General features: G+C 44.1%; 2 protein-coding genes across 4 annotated transcripts; one reads left to right on the forward strand and one right to left on the reverse strand.

The window, feature by feature from the left end:
- On the forward strand, positions 1-5244 carry LOC139104533 (uncharacterized). 2 transcript variants are annotated; one of them, XM_070660054.1, is made up of 10 exons: positions 1-481; positions 565-853; positions 922-1143; positions 1232-1307; positions 1445-1623; positions 1707-1959; positions 2379-2600; positions 2693-2773; positions 2900-2997; positions 3514-5244. In XM_070660054.1, the coding sequence occupies exons 2-10, from the start codon at positions 752-754 to the stop codon at positions 3616-3618; spliced, it is 1338 nt and encodes a 445-aa protein (XP_070516155.1). In that variant the 5' UTR covers positions 1-481; positions 565-751; the 3' UTR covers positions 3619-5244. The 2 variants fall into 2 exon arrangements, with proteins under 2 accessions (XP_070516155.1, XP_070516156.1); XM_070660055.1 differs by having other exon boundaries at positions 5-481; positions 2906-2997.
- LOC139104535 (twisted gastrulation protein homolog 1-A) lies at positions 4339-14580 on the reverse strand. 2 transcript variants are annotated; one of them, XM_070660056.1, is made up of 4 exons: positions 13326-14580; positions 6939-7162; positions 6499-6705; positions 4339-6220 (listed from the first exon to the last, which is right to left on the reverse strand). In XM_070660056.1, exons 2-4 carry the CDS (start codon positions 7159-7161, stop codon positions 5910-5912), a joined length of 741 nt encoding a protein of 246 aa, XP_070516157.1. In that variant the 5' UTR covers position 7162; positions 13326-14580; the 3' UTR covers positions 4339-5909. The 2 variants fall into 2 exon arrangements, with proteins under 2 accessions (XP_070516157.1, XP_070516158.1); XM_070660057.1 differs by lacking the exon at positions 13326-14580 and having other exon boundaries at positions 6939-13146.
- Between the last annotated feature and the right edge of the window lie 1518 nt (positions 14581-16098).

The following is a 16098-nucleotide window of genomic DNA, read 5'->3' on the forward strand; positions in this document are numbered from 1 at the left end:
TGGAAACTTCACTTTTTTTTTTTTTAAAGATGTAATTATAGACATTGAAGGCACGAAACATACATAATGGATCAACGAGTCGGAAGAGCCGCGTTCGCTTCCCTTCGTTTCTTCGTAATTATTAGTCGTTAGCTAGATGCCGGTCGAATTTTAATGTTGACGTGGTAGCAATGCTGTTAAATTAATTTTATTTTCCAATTTATTCTGCGCGGTTCCTCGAGAGCGCGGCTGCATCCGATGGAGTTACAGCTCGGTCGTTCCAGCTGCTCCAAGTACCGAATGGCGTCATCTGACAGGTTCTCGTAGTACTATTTTTCGTTAGGATAGCGTTGATAAGTGGGGTAAAGGCACTAGCAAGTGCTTCGACGTCTCATATGGCGGACGCCCGAAGGGACGACGCCGACGTCAGTGCGGACAATCATGACTCCACCGGACAATCGATAGCTCAATTGTTGGTTTATATACTCGATTAGCGGAAGATGTGAGTACCGTGATTATCGCCAGTGAGGCAACATTTCGCTCGTTTTATTTAGCGTTATTCGTACGGACTTCTTTACCTTTTAGGAGGAATTTGCACTGTGCCAGTGCACCGAATCTCAGCTTACCATGAAGTTGTTGTTTCTCATATATTTAACGCAATGAGTCCTCCTGACTGCGTATTGCACTCTGTCTTCACGTGGTCGCAATGCCTGCACGTAAGGCGAGTACGACGATGAGGTCTATCAGGCAGTTGGTCTAAAAGAGTTGAGCTATGGCTGAAGGTGGAACGGAGCCAAAATCTATTGATGGTCAGATCTCGAGGGGTCAGTTAGAGATAAACGAATGCCTCGGTAACTGGTTGACGTACTTACAGGTTGGTATGCTTACGGTAGCTACCGCATTTTACCCCCACGGTGTAGAATAAAATTGTCTCTTGCACAGACACTTAATGGCCTATGTACAGCTGGTACTAAACTGGCCCAATCCCTGCAAGCCCTTCTCTCTGTGCACGACACGGTGGCGCAGTGCCGCCTGACAGGCCAATGTCTCGCTGGGTGGGAAGAATTGGCGAAAGCTACGCATATAGCCAGCAGTACTGTGAAAAATCATGTGATTACCGCTCTGAGAGATCACGAGTCACGCGACAACGACGGGGACAAGCATGTTAGTAATCCGTAGTTAGTAATCAGGCATATTTTTCTTGTCGTTTAGCTGTTGAAGTTCCTAACAGAAATATATTTCAATTTTTCAGGATATTCTTAGAGAAAATCTCTTGACATTTATAAATTTGCAATATCAATTCTGCATTGCTTGTTGCGAGTGTTTAGGTAAGCTCTTCTAAGGAGATATTAAATTAGACAGCATATATATCATTAAGTAGAAAGCTTAGTTGGTTATCGATTATATTTCGCATTTGGTGGAATTGAGAAAATTTCTATTTTCAATCGCTGATTCGATTATTCAGGTGGCATGGTGGAATGCTCTTGCTCTCAAAGCGGTAGCGGCGATTGTGATATAGCCGCGCTTCAGCAATGCTTCGAGCGTCTTTACAGCTCGCCGGTACCAATTTCCTCCTCATCCACTCAACAGTCGGCGCAGAATTATCGGAGGTCCCCTTTGCCGTATTCGTTGTTTCCTCTGCAGGTAATTGAGCTCTTTAAAAAATTCGGCACTCGACTTTTCCTCGCAATGAGCGCGTTCACTCTCGCTTTCGTTCGTATATCAAGGTTCAGAGGAGATGGTCGGAAACTGCGGCGGCGGAAATGTCGGGCGAGTCCGCCGAGAGCACGATGAGGCGTTGGTCGATGCCCTGGGATTGCAAGCACGTTATAGAGTGGCCGCACCAGGATGCGAGGTCGCGATTAAGAGTACCCCAGCAGGATCGCAGCCGATCAACTACGCCTGACTCGGTGTGGAAAACGTCGATAGCTAGTCAGGATGGCCTCCAAGAAGCCATTCAGCTATTGTCTTGCAAGCCAGGTAGCAAAATCTTATAAGATTAATTAATTCCTTGCGACATTTCATTTGCGACGACAACGTATACGTTAGATCGTAAAATTTTACGTAAAATACGTAAAAGCTCGTATAATTTTTCTTTCTTCTCATACCAAAAAAAAACTTTGTAAAAAAAATATTCGCCGAAAAATATTATTAAGAAACTATACTTGAAACAAATTTCAATTTTATTAAAATTAAAAATTTGAAATATTAATTACTTGAAGCCAAACGTTCGATTTGATACTCGATACTTTTTTAAAACAATTTTTCTTTCCTTTGCACTTTGGTTTAGTCTTTGTCACCGTCGAAGGGGCACATTTGGCAATTTTTAAATATAAATTCTAGCTATTTCGTTTTTGCGTTTTTCGAATCTTACGATTCGAAGGTTGTACGTTCTACAGGAGTTCGACCGTCTAACCAGTTGTCGGCTTACGCTAGTCAGCATATCCCGGGCGTCACTTTGACGACCTGCAATTTCGACTCGAATTACGACTCCGCTATTTGGTCGGGGTCGCGTAGGATAGGTTCACCTAGATGCTGGCCTCAGGATTCCAGCGACCATTCCGATCAGTCTGGTCATCGCGATAGCGATCACAGTGTTCACAGCGAACACAGGGACTCGGGTAAGGTTTTCTTATCGTCGGTGGTCACGATGATTAAGTTGTTAAATCCGTGAAGAACCGCGAAGGGAATTGATATTGTAATCTTACTGCAGAACAAAGCGGTGCCAGCGGTAGTCACGGCGATAGCAAAGACAGCATTCATTCCCATTGCGATCACAGAGAAATTGAAGCTGGTGAGTGCGTTAATATCGTGATATCTCACGACATTTTTCTATCGTTAGATGTTGAAAGTATTATTTAGGTGACGTTGAGATCGAAATTTTTATTCCATGTGCTCAGATGAAAAAAACTTTTTGAAGGTACAGCGGATACACTGCCGTCTCGCAAGAGCAGCTCGTCGACCGACTCCTGTCTCTCGGCACACAGCCGGTCGGGTTCGGAAAGCGCGGGTGGCGGGGTAAATAAATCATTACTTTCTCATTGTTAAAGAGAAAAAGAACGAAAGGAAGCGAGAAAGAGTGAGTGAACGGCAAGGGGGAGAAAGAAAATAGGAATACAGTGTTAGTAAATCTTAGTTTATTAATCTGGTGTCTTTTTCCGACACCGATTTCTAGTGAGGGACAAAGAAAACAAAAAAAAAAAAAAAAAAAAGATATTCGTACATTGACATTGTCATATTGCGAACTTTGAATTTCGCGATTCGGAATAAAAGATAAATTCCACGTATATACAAGAAATGTAAAAGAAAATTAAATAATATGAGAGCTTTTAGAATACAACGTTACAAAATGATGCATATATAGAATTCGTGCAGTTAAAAGAAAATAATGATAGCGTACGAATAACTTTTACTCGCTGTGATTGCACTCTTCTATGTACATCCTTTCTTTAGGCTACATAACGCTTGGACGTTATTATAGAAATTAGTCTTTCATCCTTTTCTCTCATACGGCGTAAACGTCGCTGATTTTAGGAGTGCTCGAGGTCGCAATTGTACTCGATGTGGAGCGGCGGCGATTTGTCCTTCATCAAGTTGCCAGAAAGCAACGAGATACAAGATGAACATCCACCGACTTAAATATTTTTACTTTATACTTAAAACATACCCTAAAAAAAAAATCAACTTTTAAATCACTGAACCATGAAACAATTTCTTTTTAACGAATATCTTGGACGAGATATTTTTTTATTTTTGAATTATCGAACTGCTCGATGCAATTCTTATTCTCCGAGAGATTTTTTTTTCTCTTTTTTTTAAGATATCTTTGAAAGGCAAAATCTTAGACAGAAGTAATTTTGTTCCAAGTTTTCTTTTTACACGAAGAATTTCTATTGGCTGTCATCACACTCGAGGCAGATTTTTATTTCATAACTTACATGGTTTAGTGATATAAAAATAAATCGTCGCCACAATAAGATTTGTTGACCCGTGAATTCACTTAGAGATACGATCAATTTTATTTGTGATGTATACATGTTTGATATTTGTGACGGCGTGAGTTAGTACGTGCATATTGAGTGTGCCACTAACGATAGAAAAATATATAAAAAACGTTATACAGGCTGTCCACTTCGTAATGTTTGCGTGATAAAGAAAATTATATGTGATAGAATTCGTAGAGGAATATTACTTTTAATAATTAATTTTTATTATTTAAATATAGATAATTTTGGAAAAAAAGGGAGCGACGAAGCTAGAAGGTAAATTGATTATTTTTAATCATCTCTACATTGAAGCAGAAGTTATAAAAAAATTATCAAAATACCCCTTACTATAAATTTGAATTCTTTTTTTAAAAAAAAAAAGATTACAAACTAGTTTTGATTCTTTTCGATAGTTCTAGTATTAAAAGCGTATTTAATGGATTTTTATTAATCCAATAAGTATTACGAAGTGCAACTACGTCTGCATTTATTTAAGAACAAATGGACGTTCTGTATGTTGTTAAAAATCGTATATACAGATGTGACGCATGATCCAATCGAGGATTAGTTTCGCTCATTAACGGGGGATCACTCTGTGTTCTCTCGACTCCTACTCGATACCAAAGTACACGCGCATGTGATTTTTATTCCCGCGCTCAATCGGCGCTAATTTCGAGAGTGTCTTCGCACGCATCTCGTTAAATACTCGATCGGTCCCGACGCATATCACATTCCACTCGAAGAAACGGCGCGTTTTACCTTACCCTAACTATCACTATTGCGTGCATATCAACTGCCCTAGAAATATATAATACTACCGCTCGTAAATTTTCGAACATCTCGCACGTGCCGCCCCCACATTACGCGGTTTTACACCTACGGAGCTGCGCGAATAAAAATAGAAATAATTATCGTTGGCACTTGGCAGCGATTTGCGATTTTTAGAATACATTTTAGAAAACGTCTATCCGTCACTTTTCCTTTGCGCGCCGCTTCTACAAGTATTAAAGTTTTTATACGAAGTGTTTGAAATAAAGCGAAGACAAAACGTTCGCCATACGATGAGTGGAAAGCACTTTAAAAGTGTTCCGTCGCGTTGCAGAATGTCCGGAAATTTATCAGCGGTACTGTAATCCATAATATCCTTTTCTAGAATTTCGAGAAGCGTCTCACATGTGTAAAGCGATCCCGAATTTCTAATCGAGAGCGATTTGTTGTATGTACAATTTTACTTATGGCACGGACGCGATAATAAAGATTTTCGATGTTGTACGAATAACCTAGCGTTGCCTGAGTACATTTTTAATGAAGAAAAAAAAAAAAAAAAGAAGAGAAGAGAGAGAGAGAAAAAAAGAAAGAAACAAAAAGGCTACATTTACAATATTATATCGTTGCAGTCATATACAAAGACCAAGTCTCTTCAATGAGATTGTACTTGGTCACACGCGCGCGCGCGTTCGCACTCGACGACATAGATTATTATATTCTCACATTGTCGTTAATCAACGAGTTCGTGTCTCGAATAATAAAGTTTATTAAATCTCTTTTTAAAAAGACGACACTAAAGATTAGGTTTTACCACTCGCAACTCTTGTCACAACTGCGATCGGTTCCCGAAGCTCGAAGCTGCCTCGAGCGAACTCGCGAGTTCAAAAAATCGAAAATTACGAGGCAAACATCCCGTCCGAGAGAAAATTTCAAATCCCAGATTCACTAACTCGTTACCGTCTTAAAATCATTGAGTCGCCGGATTTTAGGAGGAATTGAACTCCAAGCGTGCGTCGAAATAGAAGAGTTCTCACTTTGTTAACACGATGGTAAGACGACGATTTCTTTCAAAGAAAAATCGTCTTCGCGATTCGTTATCGGCGGAATGTCTTTCGCGCAGGCACTTTTTTTTCTCCTAGCATATATTTGAAATATTTTGAGGAGACCGCGCGATGGCTAATCCATTGCGTCTTCGCTTAGCTCGTCCTCGTCCTGGCCGTAATCGTCGTATTGGGGGTCCTTCAGGTCGTCTTCCTTGTTCCCTTCCGAGCACAGCCTGCACCTCGACTCGTTAATTCCGTAATTTAGGCACGTGTCGCCTACGCACTCGCAGCAGCCGTCGTGGAACCACCTGTAGCTCGAGGCGCCCATGCTCTGGCAGGACGCCCGACATTTGTTCCAGGAATTGCACTGCGCCATGAACGCGACCGTGCAATTCAGCGTCATCACGTTCGGCTTCAGCGGATGTAGCTCCTCGTTTGCGTTTTCTGCCAACCAAAACGTATCGTTAAGCTCTTGGCATTCAAACAACATCGTTCGCGCCTCGATGGTTTTAACTATAGAATCTTTAACGGGTCAACTTGTCGACGCTACCCACCGTTATTAAATTTACGACAATCTCTGTATTTTGCGGCGAAGTAATTTTTTTCTTTTTTTTTTTTCTACATACGTAATTAGTCGATTATCAGTTTATACACTTTTTATTTATGTTCTTCTTATATTCGGTGCTTAATTTTGTGCGATAGTAGTCAGGCGTTTTACTTACGCATATGATATTGCATTTCGTTCGGATGTTTCGGCCCGAACGTCGATATGTCAAAGTCTACCGGATACGTGAAGGTGAGCCATCTCTCGTGCGGGTCCGCTTCGGCTGTGAGTGCCTGGAAGAGCGCTGGCACCGGCTCGTTGAACTCTTCCACGTGAGATTTCTTGCTCAACGGATTGTCGGTGGTATTCGGCTTTGGGCACAGATCTGAACACCATTGAAAGATGTTACGTCACTCATGTGAAATGGTCGAAAATTATTCCCACTCTTTTTTTTTTTAAGAGAAAAGCAGATAAAACTGAATCTCGAGATCTTGCTGCTAAATTAATATTATAAAATTTATTTATTAAAAATATTTCATAAATTTTATTTTTAATGATGTTTCGACGTGTCTGGAAAATTTAAATATCAGGTTTAGATTAGCTTGGAATACGTCTTACCTACGCACGAGCAGCACTCGTCATACAGGTAGCTCAAACATGAGAAACAGTCCTTGCAACAGGTGCAGGTGACCAGGTCGCACTTGCAGCTTTGCGTGAGCATGCACTTGCTCACAACGCTGGCGCAGATCGCCTCGTTGCACGCTTCCGAGCGTTTTGTTGCGGTCGTCAGCAACAAAATCCCGACGGCGGCCGCGATGAATAACACACTCCAGCTCGGCATCCTGCTTAAAACGGAAATTCAGTTTTTTTTTCTTCGTTAATTTGCGCTGCTACGAAACGTCCCGCTTCATGGGTATTATACGTATTTTTTAGGACTCTCTATAGAGATATACAGAAAAGAAATTTATCGTATTTCGAAGAAGAACCGAGGGAATTTTCATTCAGAAAAAAAAAAGATAAAAAATTTCTTATTCTTAGATATGCAAATACAAATAACTGATAACCTATTTTCAGAATTTTTCAATTGAAAGAAATATTTAGAAATGGTACTGAACGAGTAAATAAGATATATTCAGTCGCATATTACAGAATAGTCTGCTGACGTATTCTCGCGTGTTGAAATCTTTGCATTGAATAAACTGTTAATAATTTTAATAATTTTGTAGAAATAGAAGAAAACGCGAGTTTGCGATGTATTGTAATATTTTCAAGTGAGATCTTTACAGTATGTTCGCAATGATACTCTTTTCTTTTTTTTTTTTTGTGTAGGAAGTTTCTTTTAAAACTAGTGTAAAAATTGCCGAGTCTGATGGCACTAAAAGCTAAACCACAGACCTACTTGATCATATTACTGCTGAAAATTATATAGCCGCGTTTAACCGCAATCCACATGATTTTTATATGCACTTTTGACTCACGCGCATGTAGACGCGAAGACTATTTCGTTCTATTGTTTATTTACTCATAGATACTGGACGACACGTGAATTATAACGTTTTCCCTAGCTCGCGCCGCTCTCGGAGTGGCATTACGGAGACGAAGAACGATTATGTCGATTAAGATTATTAAGAATATTCACGAACGGTGAGTCAGGGTGTCATTAAGCGGGAACGCGTGCTAAAAAGAATGAAATTTCAGTCTGCTCTCCTGGCAAACGCTGCTACAACGTGTTAACCCGAGCAATCAGCGTAATGTTGCTCCTCTCCGTTCCAGGGATAATTCCGAGGTCACCGATTAAACTCGTTTAGGTCTTCGCAAATTCGGGGTCTCTTTGCTAATGGTAGTGGAAGTGATTTCGCTTCTCGCGCGGAGGCGGCGTTCCGCGGAAATTCCGGAACTGTTTTATTACGGCGAGATATAAAAATAGATTTTCTCCAAAGTTGTAAATTAAAAAAAGCTACGTTTTAGGGAAATCAAATATTAAAAAAAGGAAAAAAAATTATATACGAACGTTATCTCGTATTATCGAAGGGTTTATTTTGCACGGAATACGACCGGTTTTTATTACACTAACGATCGAATTTGTTAGCCGATAGATTTTCTTAAAGTTATAAAGAAATACAGCCGCAAATAATCGAAATGCAGGAATTCGCTCCAAGTCGGAGAGCAGTTATTTCTCAAGGTGTTCACGATTCGTCGAGCGAACGTCACGATTATCCTGCCTGTTTTCATAGTTATTATGTCTTTATAAATCGACAAATGGGCGCAAATTATTGCTGGGAGCGTTGAATACTCGGCAAGATAACGGAGAGGCTAAGGCGACGATGTTAATCGAATGCAAAACGATCGTTCGTGCAATAATTGCACCTTTCGAACGCGCGCCCATTAAAAATCTATTTATATCGCGTTTAATCGCGTCCTACGATATCTCCGGTGAATTATTATTGGAAAAGAATTTCCACCACACAACGACCTGTTACATACGGTGATTGAAAAGGCGCGACCGACTCTATGTATCTCGTACACGTCGCTGCTGGCGACGACTTTCACGCTCGCTTTCCACATCTCCCGTTTATTAATACGTTATTAAACGTTATTAAACGTTACTGAAAATTAATTTTAAAACTTATACGGAGGAAAAAAGGTAATATCTAAATCCATAGACATCTCTGCATTCGCCTGTGACTCTCGCAAAACAATTTTTTAAAATTTTTTAGTAATTTAATTTTAAATTTAATTTCAAATTATTAACCTGAATAATCTCGATCTTCCTGGCACCTTTGAAGCAAGCTTAATCAAAGTTCGTTCCTAGACGCACTTTAACACAATTACATCTGCCGCTATTACACGTGGCTTACTTCGTTACACTCTTACATTCATGTGTATTTGAAGCACAAAAATATTTTTTACACTTCTGCCCTTACACGTAATGTTACACGCGTTCACATTTACGTTTTGCATTTTCTTGTTTCCCGCGTTGACGAACACAACTTTGTACTTTTTAACTTTTTTATTTTTTTTTAACAGTTAACGGAATATTGTTCTTTGCATCTTCGCTTTCGCGACATTGGCATTCTATTTGATTCTTAATTCTCAAATATTATTTTTAACACACGTCCGCCGAGTCCTGTATCTCGTAATCACTTTTCGATCTGTTACGTTTTACAAGCCGCTCGTTATTTCGCCGAACGCCGTCGAATGACAGGACCCACCGCGGCAGATTCCTACGGTGGACTAATCACGAGAATTTTGACGGCAGGACCGACTGTAGTTTTAAGGTAGGCGACCCCCACTCTAATTTCGAAACGGTCCTGGGTCATTCGTAAATGAAGGCGCACCCGACCACTGTGGAGCGGCTTTACGATGGCTTCCAGGTAATTATCTGCTGTGGCCCTTTTATGCGCCGGCATAAGCAGTCACACCTCGGCGGTTTAGATTATTTAAATACCTACGTCGCAAACCAATTTTGGTAAAAAGCTCCGTCCGGTTTAGGTAGACAGTAATTAAATTATTATCGCCGGTGTGCGCGCGCGTCGGATCGGAGATGGCAAGAGAAAAAAAAAAAAAAATATTTATGATTATTTTTGTCGAATCGAGAGAGGGTGTCCAGCTGTTTAACGGCTCGTACCAGAAAAGGGTATTCGGCCCGCTTACGATGTATGGTATAAAATAACGGGGGCTGTTCTGCTTTCGTCGTGTGAAATTGATGTCCTTTGTGACAACTCCTTCTAGACTGCATTCTACATTATAATGTATTGACTCGGACTTGAGTTTTCGAGAGGCATTGAATAAGCTTCTTTGCCGTCCCCGTAAAAGGGACGCCGATCGCTACTGCGGATTATGACGCATTTCGGAAACTGCATTATTCCGAGGTCTCCTCAGGTCAAATAATAAAAACCCGTGCGATTTGAGTTGCTCCGGCGTTTCTAGCGGAGTCACGTTAAAGATTTTTGCGAACGGTTGACAGGCATCTTCCGTGTTCCACCGTTGCGTAAAAGCGACGAAATCGTGCCGCCCGTCGCATCTTCGTGATAATAAACGTTATCGGCAATTACCGTAGTAGAAGCGCGCGGATTTGTTTTCGTTTCGTGCAGTTTGTCCTCGATCTTTTACCTTTTCAATATTCTCTCGGAGATCGACCGCGTAAGGCGGTTCGTATCACAGATTAGAATCGAGATTGAGTTATAGTTCAGCTGATCGGAGAAGAGAGAGCCAACCTCTGGTTTCGCTTCGATTCGTCAAATTTCAATCTAATCTCGATCTCGATCTCCAGTCCGGTGCGAGCCCAAAGGCGGGAATGAATGAACGCGGCACGTGATACGGCTCTGGACACCGCGTACGTGGAAAAGGATCGGACGGTTTTAATAAAAATTCCAGCTCGCGAGCGAAATGTAGATGTTTGTCATCCAGGGACAGGCGTGCTGCCGCCGCTGCTGGCACACACGATCGGCAGCCTCGCCTCTCGCGTTCTGTGCCCCGAGGCGATGGAATAACTTCAATAACAAACGCCAATCGCCTTCGTAGAAGGCGAGCCTGGTATCTCTACCTACGTGTTCGTACACCGCGTTCACACGGAGGAAGACTTTCCAATCATTTTCTGTTACTATTGGAGTAACCTCCCTCGTCCCCTTCCTCACCCGTTCTTCGCTCCCGCGAGCTGCAGGCGGCGCAATCCGTTAAACGCTAACGAATCTTTCTGACGGATACGAATGATAAAATCGCACGGCGACGCGCGGGAAAAGAAATACGGAAATAAATCCGCGAAGAGAAATAAGAAAGACATTATATTCAAAAACCGGGCGTCGAAAAAATATTTATGCGCTTGATACCCGGTGTTGTAAATTGAAATCGCTGGAAGGGTTAAAATTCTCGGCAGCTTCGGCGGAATCGGAATCGAATTTCGCAGAAGGTCAGTTTTTTATACGCCGCGATCGCCGTGACGCAACAGCTCGCGGATTGGAGAGGGCTTTGTCACGTGGTCCGCTTATTAAATATTTTCACGGAATAAGCCGCGGTTAATTACTCGCTGCAGAGGCCGCGATTTTCGAGTCTCTCAGGTCCGATCTTCGGATCGGACGCGCGACTGGCGAATAAATGGTATTCTTCTTTCGGCGAACGCTTTTTGTAGAATACTATCTCTCTTTTTTTTATTTTTTAATTCCATGAAAGTTAATTAAAGTATCGACTCGTTGATGCAGGACAACCAGAATGGATGCTGAAACTCGATCCTATCATTTCTCGTATCTGGTGACCTCCTTCGCGCGTTAATATCCGTGTTATCGAAGCATCGCTGTCAATTGGCATTGCGCCGTTATTGCGCTATCGCTGCCATTTACGGTGTCGTCTGCCCCATTATTATTTTCGGTTATTGCAGGAATTACCGAGCACACGAGAGACACGCTCGCGAAATCGAGCCTCGGCGCCGTACTCGCCATCGAACAGCCCCGCGTTTGCAACGCACATTCAGCGTTAAATCGTGGCGGATACAGCCTGTGATAACACTGAGCAGCATCTTGATAATAGGCAATTAAGCGACAGAGAGTAGTCGAACTGTTTTAACAGCGAGGTCGTTAATTTCCGTGCAATGCACTTCCTGTGTTAGAAAGTGGGAAAAGCTGATCGTTAAGAGAAAAAAATTGGATAAAATTATTCGAAAGATACTTCCAAAGGTATAAATACACCGTCGATAATAATTTAATATTTATCTTTCCGTTTTATCTTTTGCACGTTGCTTTAAAATTAATCTTTAAATAATATTTTATATAATTAAATTAAAAAAAATTATTTTAAGCATCTTGCTTTTCTGCATCACGCCTTTCTAACGCTGAGAATGCTTTCGTTTATTACTTCCTGTTTACTTGTTTGCAGTAAATGCAAGTCCTGCGTCGATATTCATTCAAGACAATTGCATTTTGTGTTAATTGGGCGCAAACCGATGTACGATCACTGATTTAAATTCCGCGTGGTTACGGTCACCGTACAGACCTTTACGACCTCAACTCCTTTAAAGAAAACTAACTCCGGTTTTCTCGAAATTTTGACAGACTCAATGCGCTCTAAGCGCTAATCGAATTAGCGTTCGATGGACGGCCTCCCAATACTCGGAAGGATGTAGTTAAGTGATCGGGTCGCGACTCATCGCGCATGCATTTGCGTCTTCCTCGGCTTTCTCGAGAATTCGAAGCCGATGAAAAAAAAAAGTGTGCATTGACCATCGCCGCGAATATAGATCGCCATTGAGGATAATTCCATTGATGTTGCCGACGCGGAATCGCGTCCTCGTAAAAGTATGACCGAGCGCGCCCGGCCGATGTGCGTCTTTCAATCGACGCGGCTTTGATATCGAGTCGGTGAGACGCATATTAAAATCGAGGTTTCTCCCAATGATCTTGAAACTCTCGCGGGCGATTCCGCGAAAGCCGCGTTGCAAATAGAGCCGATTACACGCATAATGCTTGGTTTCGCGACGTCCGCCACCCCCTCGCTCGTCGTCGAAAATAGCCCGTCTCCCTTTAACCAACTTCGAGCGAAACCGAAGGGAAAACTCGGGGAAATTGATGAAGCAAAAATTACGACAGCGGTTGCAACGGCTGCCCGTGGATTTCGCCGAAACTTTCATCGGCCGGGGCCCCTCTCGTGTTCCGTCAATAAGCAAGCTCTTCGAGAAACAATCTTCTGGCCGGGTGGTAGAAGGAGGCGAGAAGAATCTCGGGAGAAACGAGGTTCTCCGCAGTTTCTCGGCCGATAATAGCTCGTCGCGTTCAGAATTTCGGAGTGGCTCTTTAATTGAAGGCGAGCTATTTATTTTCTATGATCACAGGGAGAGGAGGCCGGCCGCCGAGATCCGGCGCGATCGCGATCGCGCCGGATCCAGGCGGATCCTTCTCGCGTGCCCTCGTCGGCAGAGTGACCCGGGGGAGGAGAGGAAAGGGGGAGGAGAAGGTGGAGGAGAGGTAGGAAAACAGGGGGATTTATCTAACGGTGATAGAGTCGATCCATATTTACCTGACACTACTCTGGCGGCGTCGTGTTCCAGCAGCGGGACGGTGGTGCGCGCCAGTTACCTACGCGCGTGAGAAACTATTTTAAGAGCGCGCAACCGGTTCGCGTGTTGCGACGACCGCCGCGGGACATGTTTCCTCAGCAAGAGGCGAAATCCTTCCTCGCATCCTCTAGGGGACGAGCGCTCCTTCGCGGGTACCAGCGGGTCGTCGAGCCACTCGCGCGACGTACGAGGGGCCCGGGCCCGTTTCGTATTCACGAGCTGTTCGAGAAGACGGGACGAGATATCCCACCGGCACTGAGTAACGCGCAGAAGGCGACGCGGTCTCTTGGACGATCAGCGAGGCTGATATCCCGCGATCGTAATAGGAACGTATGTCTTCGCGACGGGAAAGATCCGTCCGTGCAGCGCTTGCACCTTTTACGCGCGTTCCTTACGCACTAAAATCGCGCACTGGGGCCACCAATGCCCGTTGACGTAGCCGGTCGGTGAGTCGTCGTCAAAACAAAGTCGCGGGGCGACGAGTGTCCGTCTTCCGCGAGGGATCCTCTTCCTGCTTGGCGGCGGCGCGTCTGGCGTGTCCCCATCCGGCGCGGAGGATGCCCCCGTACAGATGCACCCGTCGCGGATTACGACGTTATCGCGCTGCGACGCATCGCGGATGCACTCGCGCGTCCCGTATCGCGGCCGCGATCGGCCGAAACTCGCGCGTAGCGACGTCGAGAAAGCGGCAGGAAAACGTCCGTCGTTTGTTGGCTTTTTCAAAAATTGGCGGCGATTTTTCGCGTACGGCCAGGCGCGACGGAGAAGGAGAGAGGAAAAACAGATAGCGAAAAGAGATTTGTCGGCGGGTGTGACGAATCGAAGAGCGGCTCTTATTGGACTGAATTAAGGAAGAGCGTGGATCGTGAGGACCGCGGAGAAGCGGAAGAAGGAGGAGGTGAAGGTGGAGGAGGAAGAGAAGGAGGTAAAGGAGGTGGTGGCGACGGCGGCCAGCGTTCGCCGCCGCGGCCAACGGTGGTGGTGGTTATACCGTCGCGGATCTCCTCGATGGAGGTGGAGAAGAGAAGAGCGAGAGACCGAGAGAGCGAGAGCGACGAAGAGGGTGAGGCAGGGGAGAGAGAGGACGGTGAGGTGCCTCGGCGGGAAAGAGAGAAGAGAAGAAAGAGAGAGAAGGAGAGAACGAGTCCGCTGACGGTCGGGTAGTCCGGACTACCGACTGCATAAGACTGGTTTTCAATTTTTTCCTGACTTTTTGTTTTACCTGTTCGCCGTGCCTCGCAGTCTCACCGCGTATCTCTCTCTTTCTCTTCATCTCTCTCCTTCCCCTCCATGTTCTTCGACCTCTCCTCCTCTACCTCCCCCTTTTCCCTCCCGCAGAGCGCACTGGACGAGTAACGGGTGAGCCGAGAGCTCCGGGCCGTCGCCGTCGATCCTTCGTTCCTCGATCGCCACCGGCCGATCGGACCGACTCCGAAATCCTCGGGGACGAATCTCTCTCTTCGTGGATGGTCCCGCGTAACGAACCTTTCGGCTCTTGGGCGCGTCAGAAGATTTCGGACGGAGAACAAAACTCCGACGCTCCGCCGGACCGAGATTCTTGTCGGGCTCCGAATCTCTATATTTATCGAAACAATCGAGTCGAATAAAAATTAAATTTATTTCTAATCCACATACGCGTCAAGTGAGGAACGACCTCTTTTTAATTAACGTACAAATTGCTCCGATAATCGTTGACAATGCCAGATAGACTATTAACGTTTTCAAGTCAATATTAAATTTTTTTTCTAAATTAATTAAAATATAAAAAAATTATATATATATCTGTATTAATATACGAAGCCGCGTACGTATAAAAACCGAACAGCTTGTCGCAGAATCGAGGAACACGCGCTGTCCCATGTGCGCGAAAGTAGCGGCTTTTTCGTCATTAACATACATCGCATATGCTAATAGCTTCGTAGCCCGAGAAGATTTATGCCCGATGAGTTTTGCAATCGAAACCCAGTGTAGATTAACGATGCAAAACCCGACTCGACTTGTTTTTACGCCGACTGGATATTCTGCGTATATCTAAAATAAAACGTTGTCTTTCACTTCGTCAAAAACTAAATTGCAACCGCTACTAAATTAATTCCAGTTAGTCGTTCGCTAATAATAACACTCTTCAACGGGCACAAAGTCGGCGCACGAGCGGCCTGATACGCGGGAATATTACTCTCGGCGAGTCTCCACAGTTTTTTGCAGGCAACATTAGCAAGGCGCGCAGCGAGATAGATCGCACAAATCTCTAATTTCAAACAAAGGCGTTCAAGGCGAGTAGCGAAAGGGAAAAAAGAACGGTCGCGCTTTGCCCGCTATTTTTCACCGCCGCTTTTGCCAGGCTCAGCCGCGCTCATTCCGCGACTAATAACGCGATTTTTATTCCGCGTCGGAGTTCTAAATTTATATTTTTTCGCGCCGCCGCGAGCGATCTTCGGGCCGATCGGCCCCGAAGACTTCTCTCGCGAGCGGATCGCGCGAGAGAGTCCTCCGTCGTATACTCTCCGCGGCCGGGGTTGCGAATTCCGCAGGCCGCCTTAACGTTTGGTTTGATATTCACGCGCGTTTCTGCGCGCCGCCAGCAGCGGAATGCAGATGAGTGCAGGTTGCATTCGGAGTATTACCCAGCGCGCGAGACACCTTGGGTCGCTTTTTTTTCTTTTTTTCTTGTTTTTCTTTTTCTTCTTTTTTTTTTCTCTTTGCGTTGCGGGAGAGAAACACGCCAAGAATTCG

Source organism: Cardiocondyla obscurior, linkage group LG08 (assembly GCF_019399895.1).
Source record: "Cardiocondyla obscurior isolate alpha-2009 linkage group LG08, Cobs3.1, whole genome shotgun sequence".
Taxonomy (NCBI): domain Eukaryota; kingdom Metazoa; phylum Arthropoda; class Insecta; order Hymenoptera; family Formicidae; genus Cardiocondyla; species Cardiocondyla obscurior.

Coding starts and splice junctions, on each gene's coding strand:
- LOC139104535 (XM_070660056.1), bottom strand. CDS start 7,161: ATGCCGAGCTGGAGTGTGTTATTCATCGCGGCCGCCGTCGGGATTTTG. Junction 6,706..6,938: donor CGAGTGCTGCTCGTGCGTAG/GTAAGACGTATT, acceptor AATGGTGTTCAG/ATCTGTGCCCAAAGCCGAAT. Junction 6,221..6,498: donor CGAAATGCAATATCATATGC/GTAAGTAAAACG, acceptor TTTGGTTGGCAG/AAAACGCAAACGAGGAGCTA.
- LOC139104533 (XM_070660054.1), top strand. CDS start 752: ATGGCTGAAGGTGGAACGGAGCCAAAATCTATTGATGGTCAGATCTCG. Junction 1,308..1,444: donor TGCTTGTTGCGAGTGTTTAG/GTAAGCTCTTCT, acceptor TCGATTATTCAG/GTGGCATGGTGGAATGCTCT. Junction 2,998..3,513: donor CGGAAAGCGCGGGTGGCGGG/GTAAATAAATCA, acceptor CGCTGATTTTAG/GAGTGCTCGAGGTCGCAATT.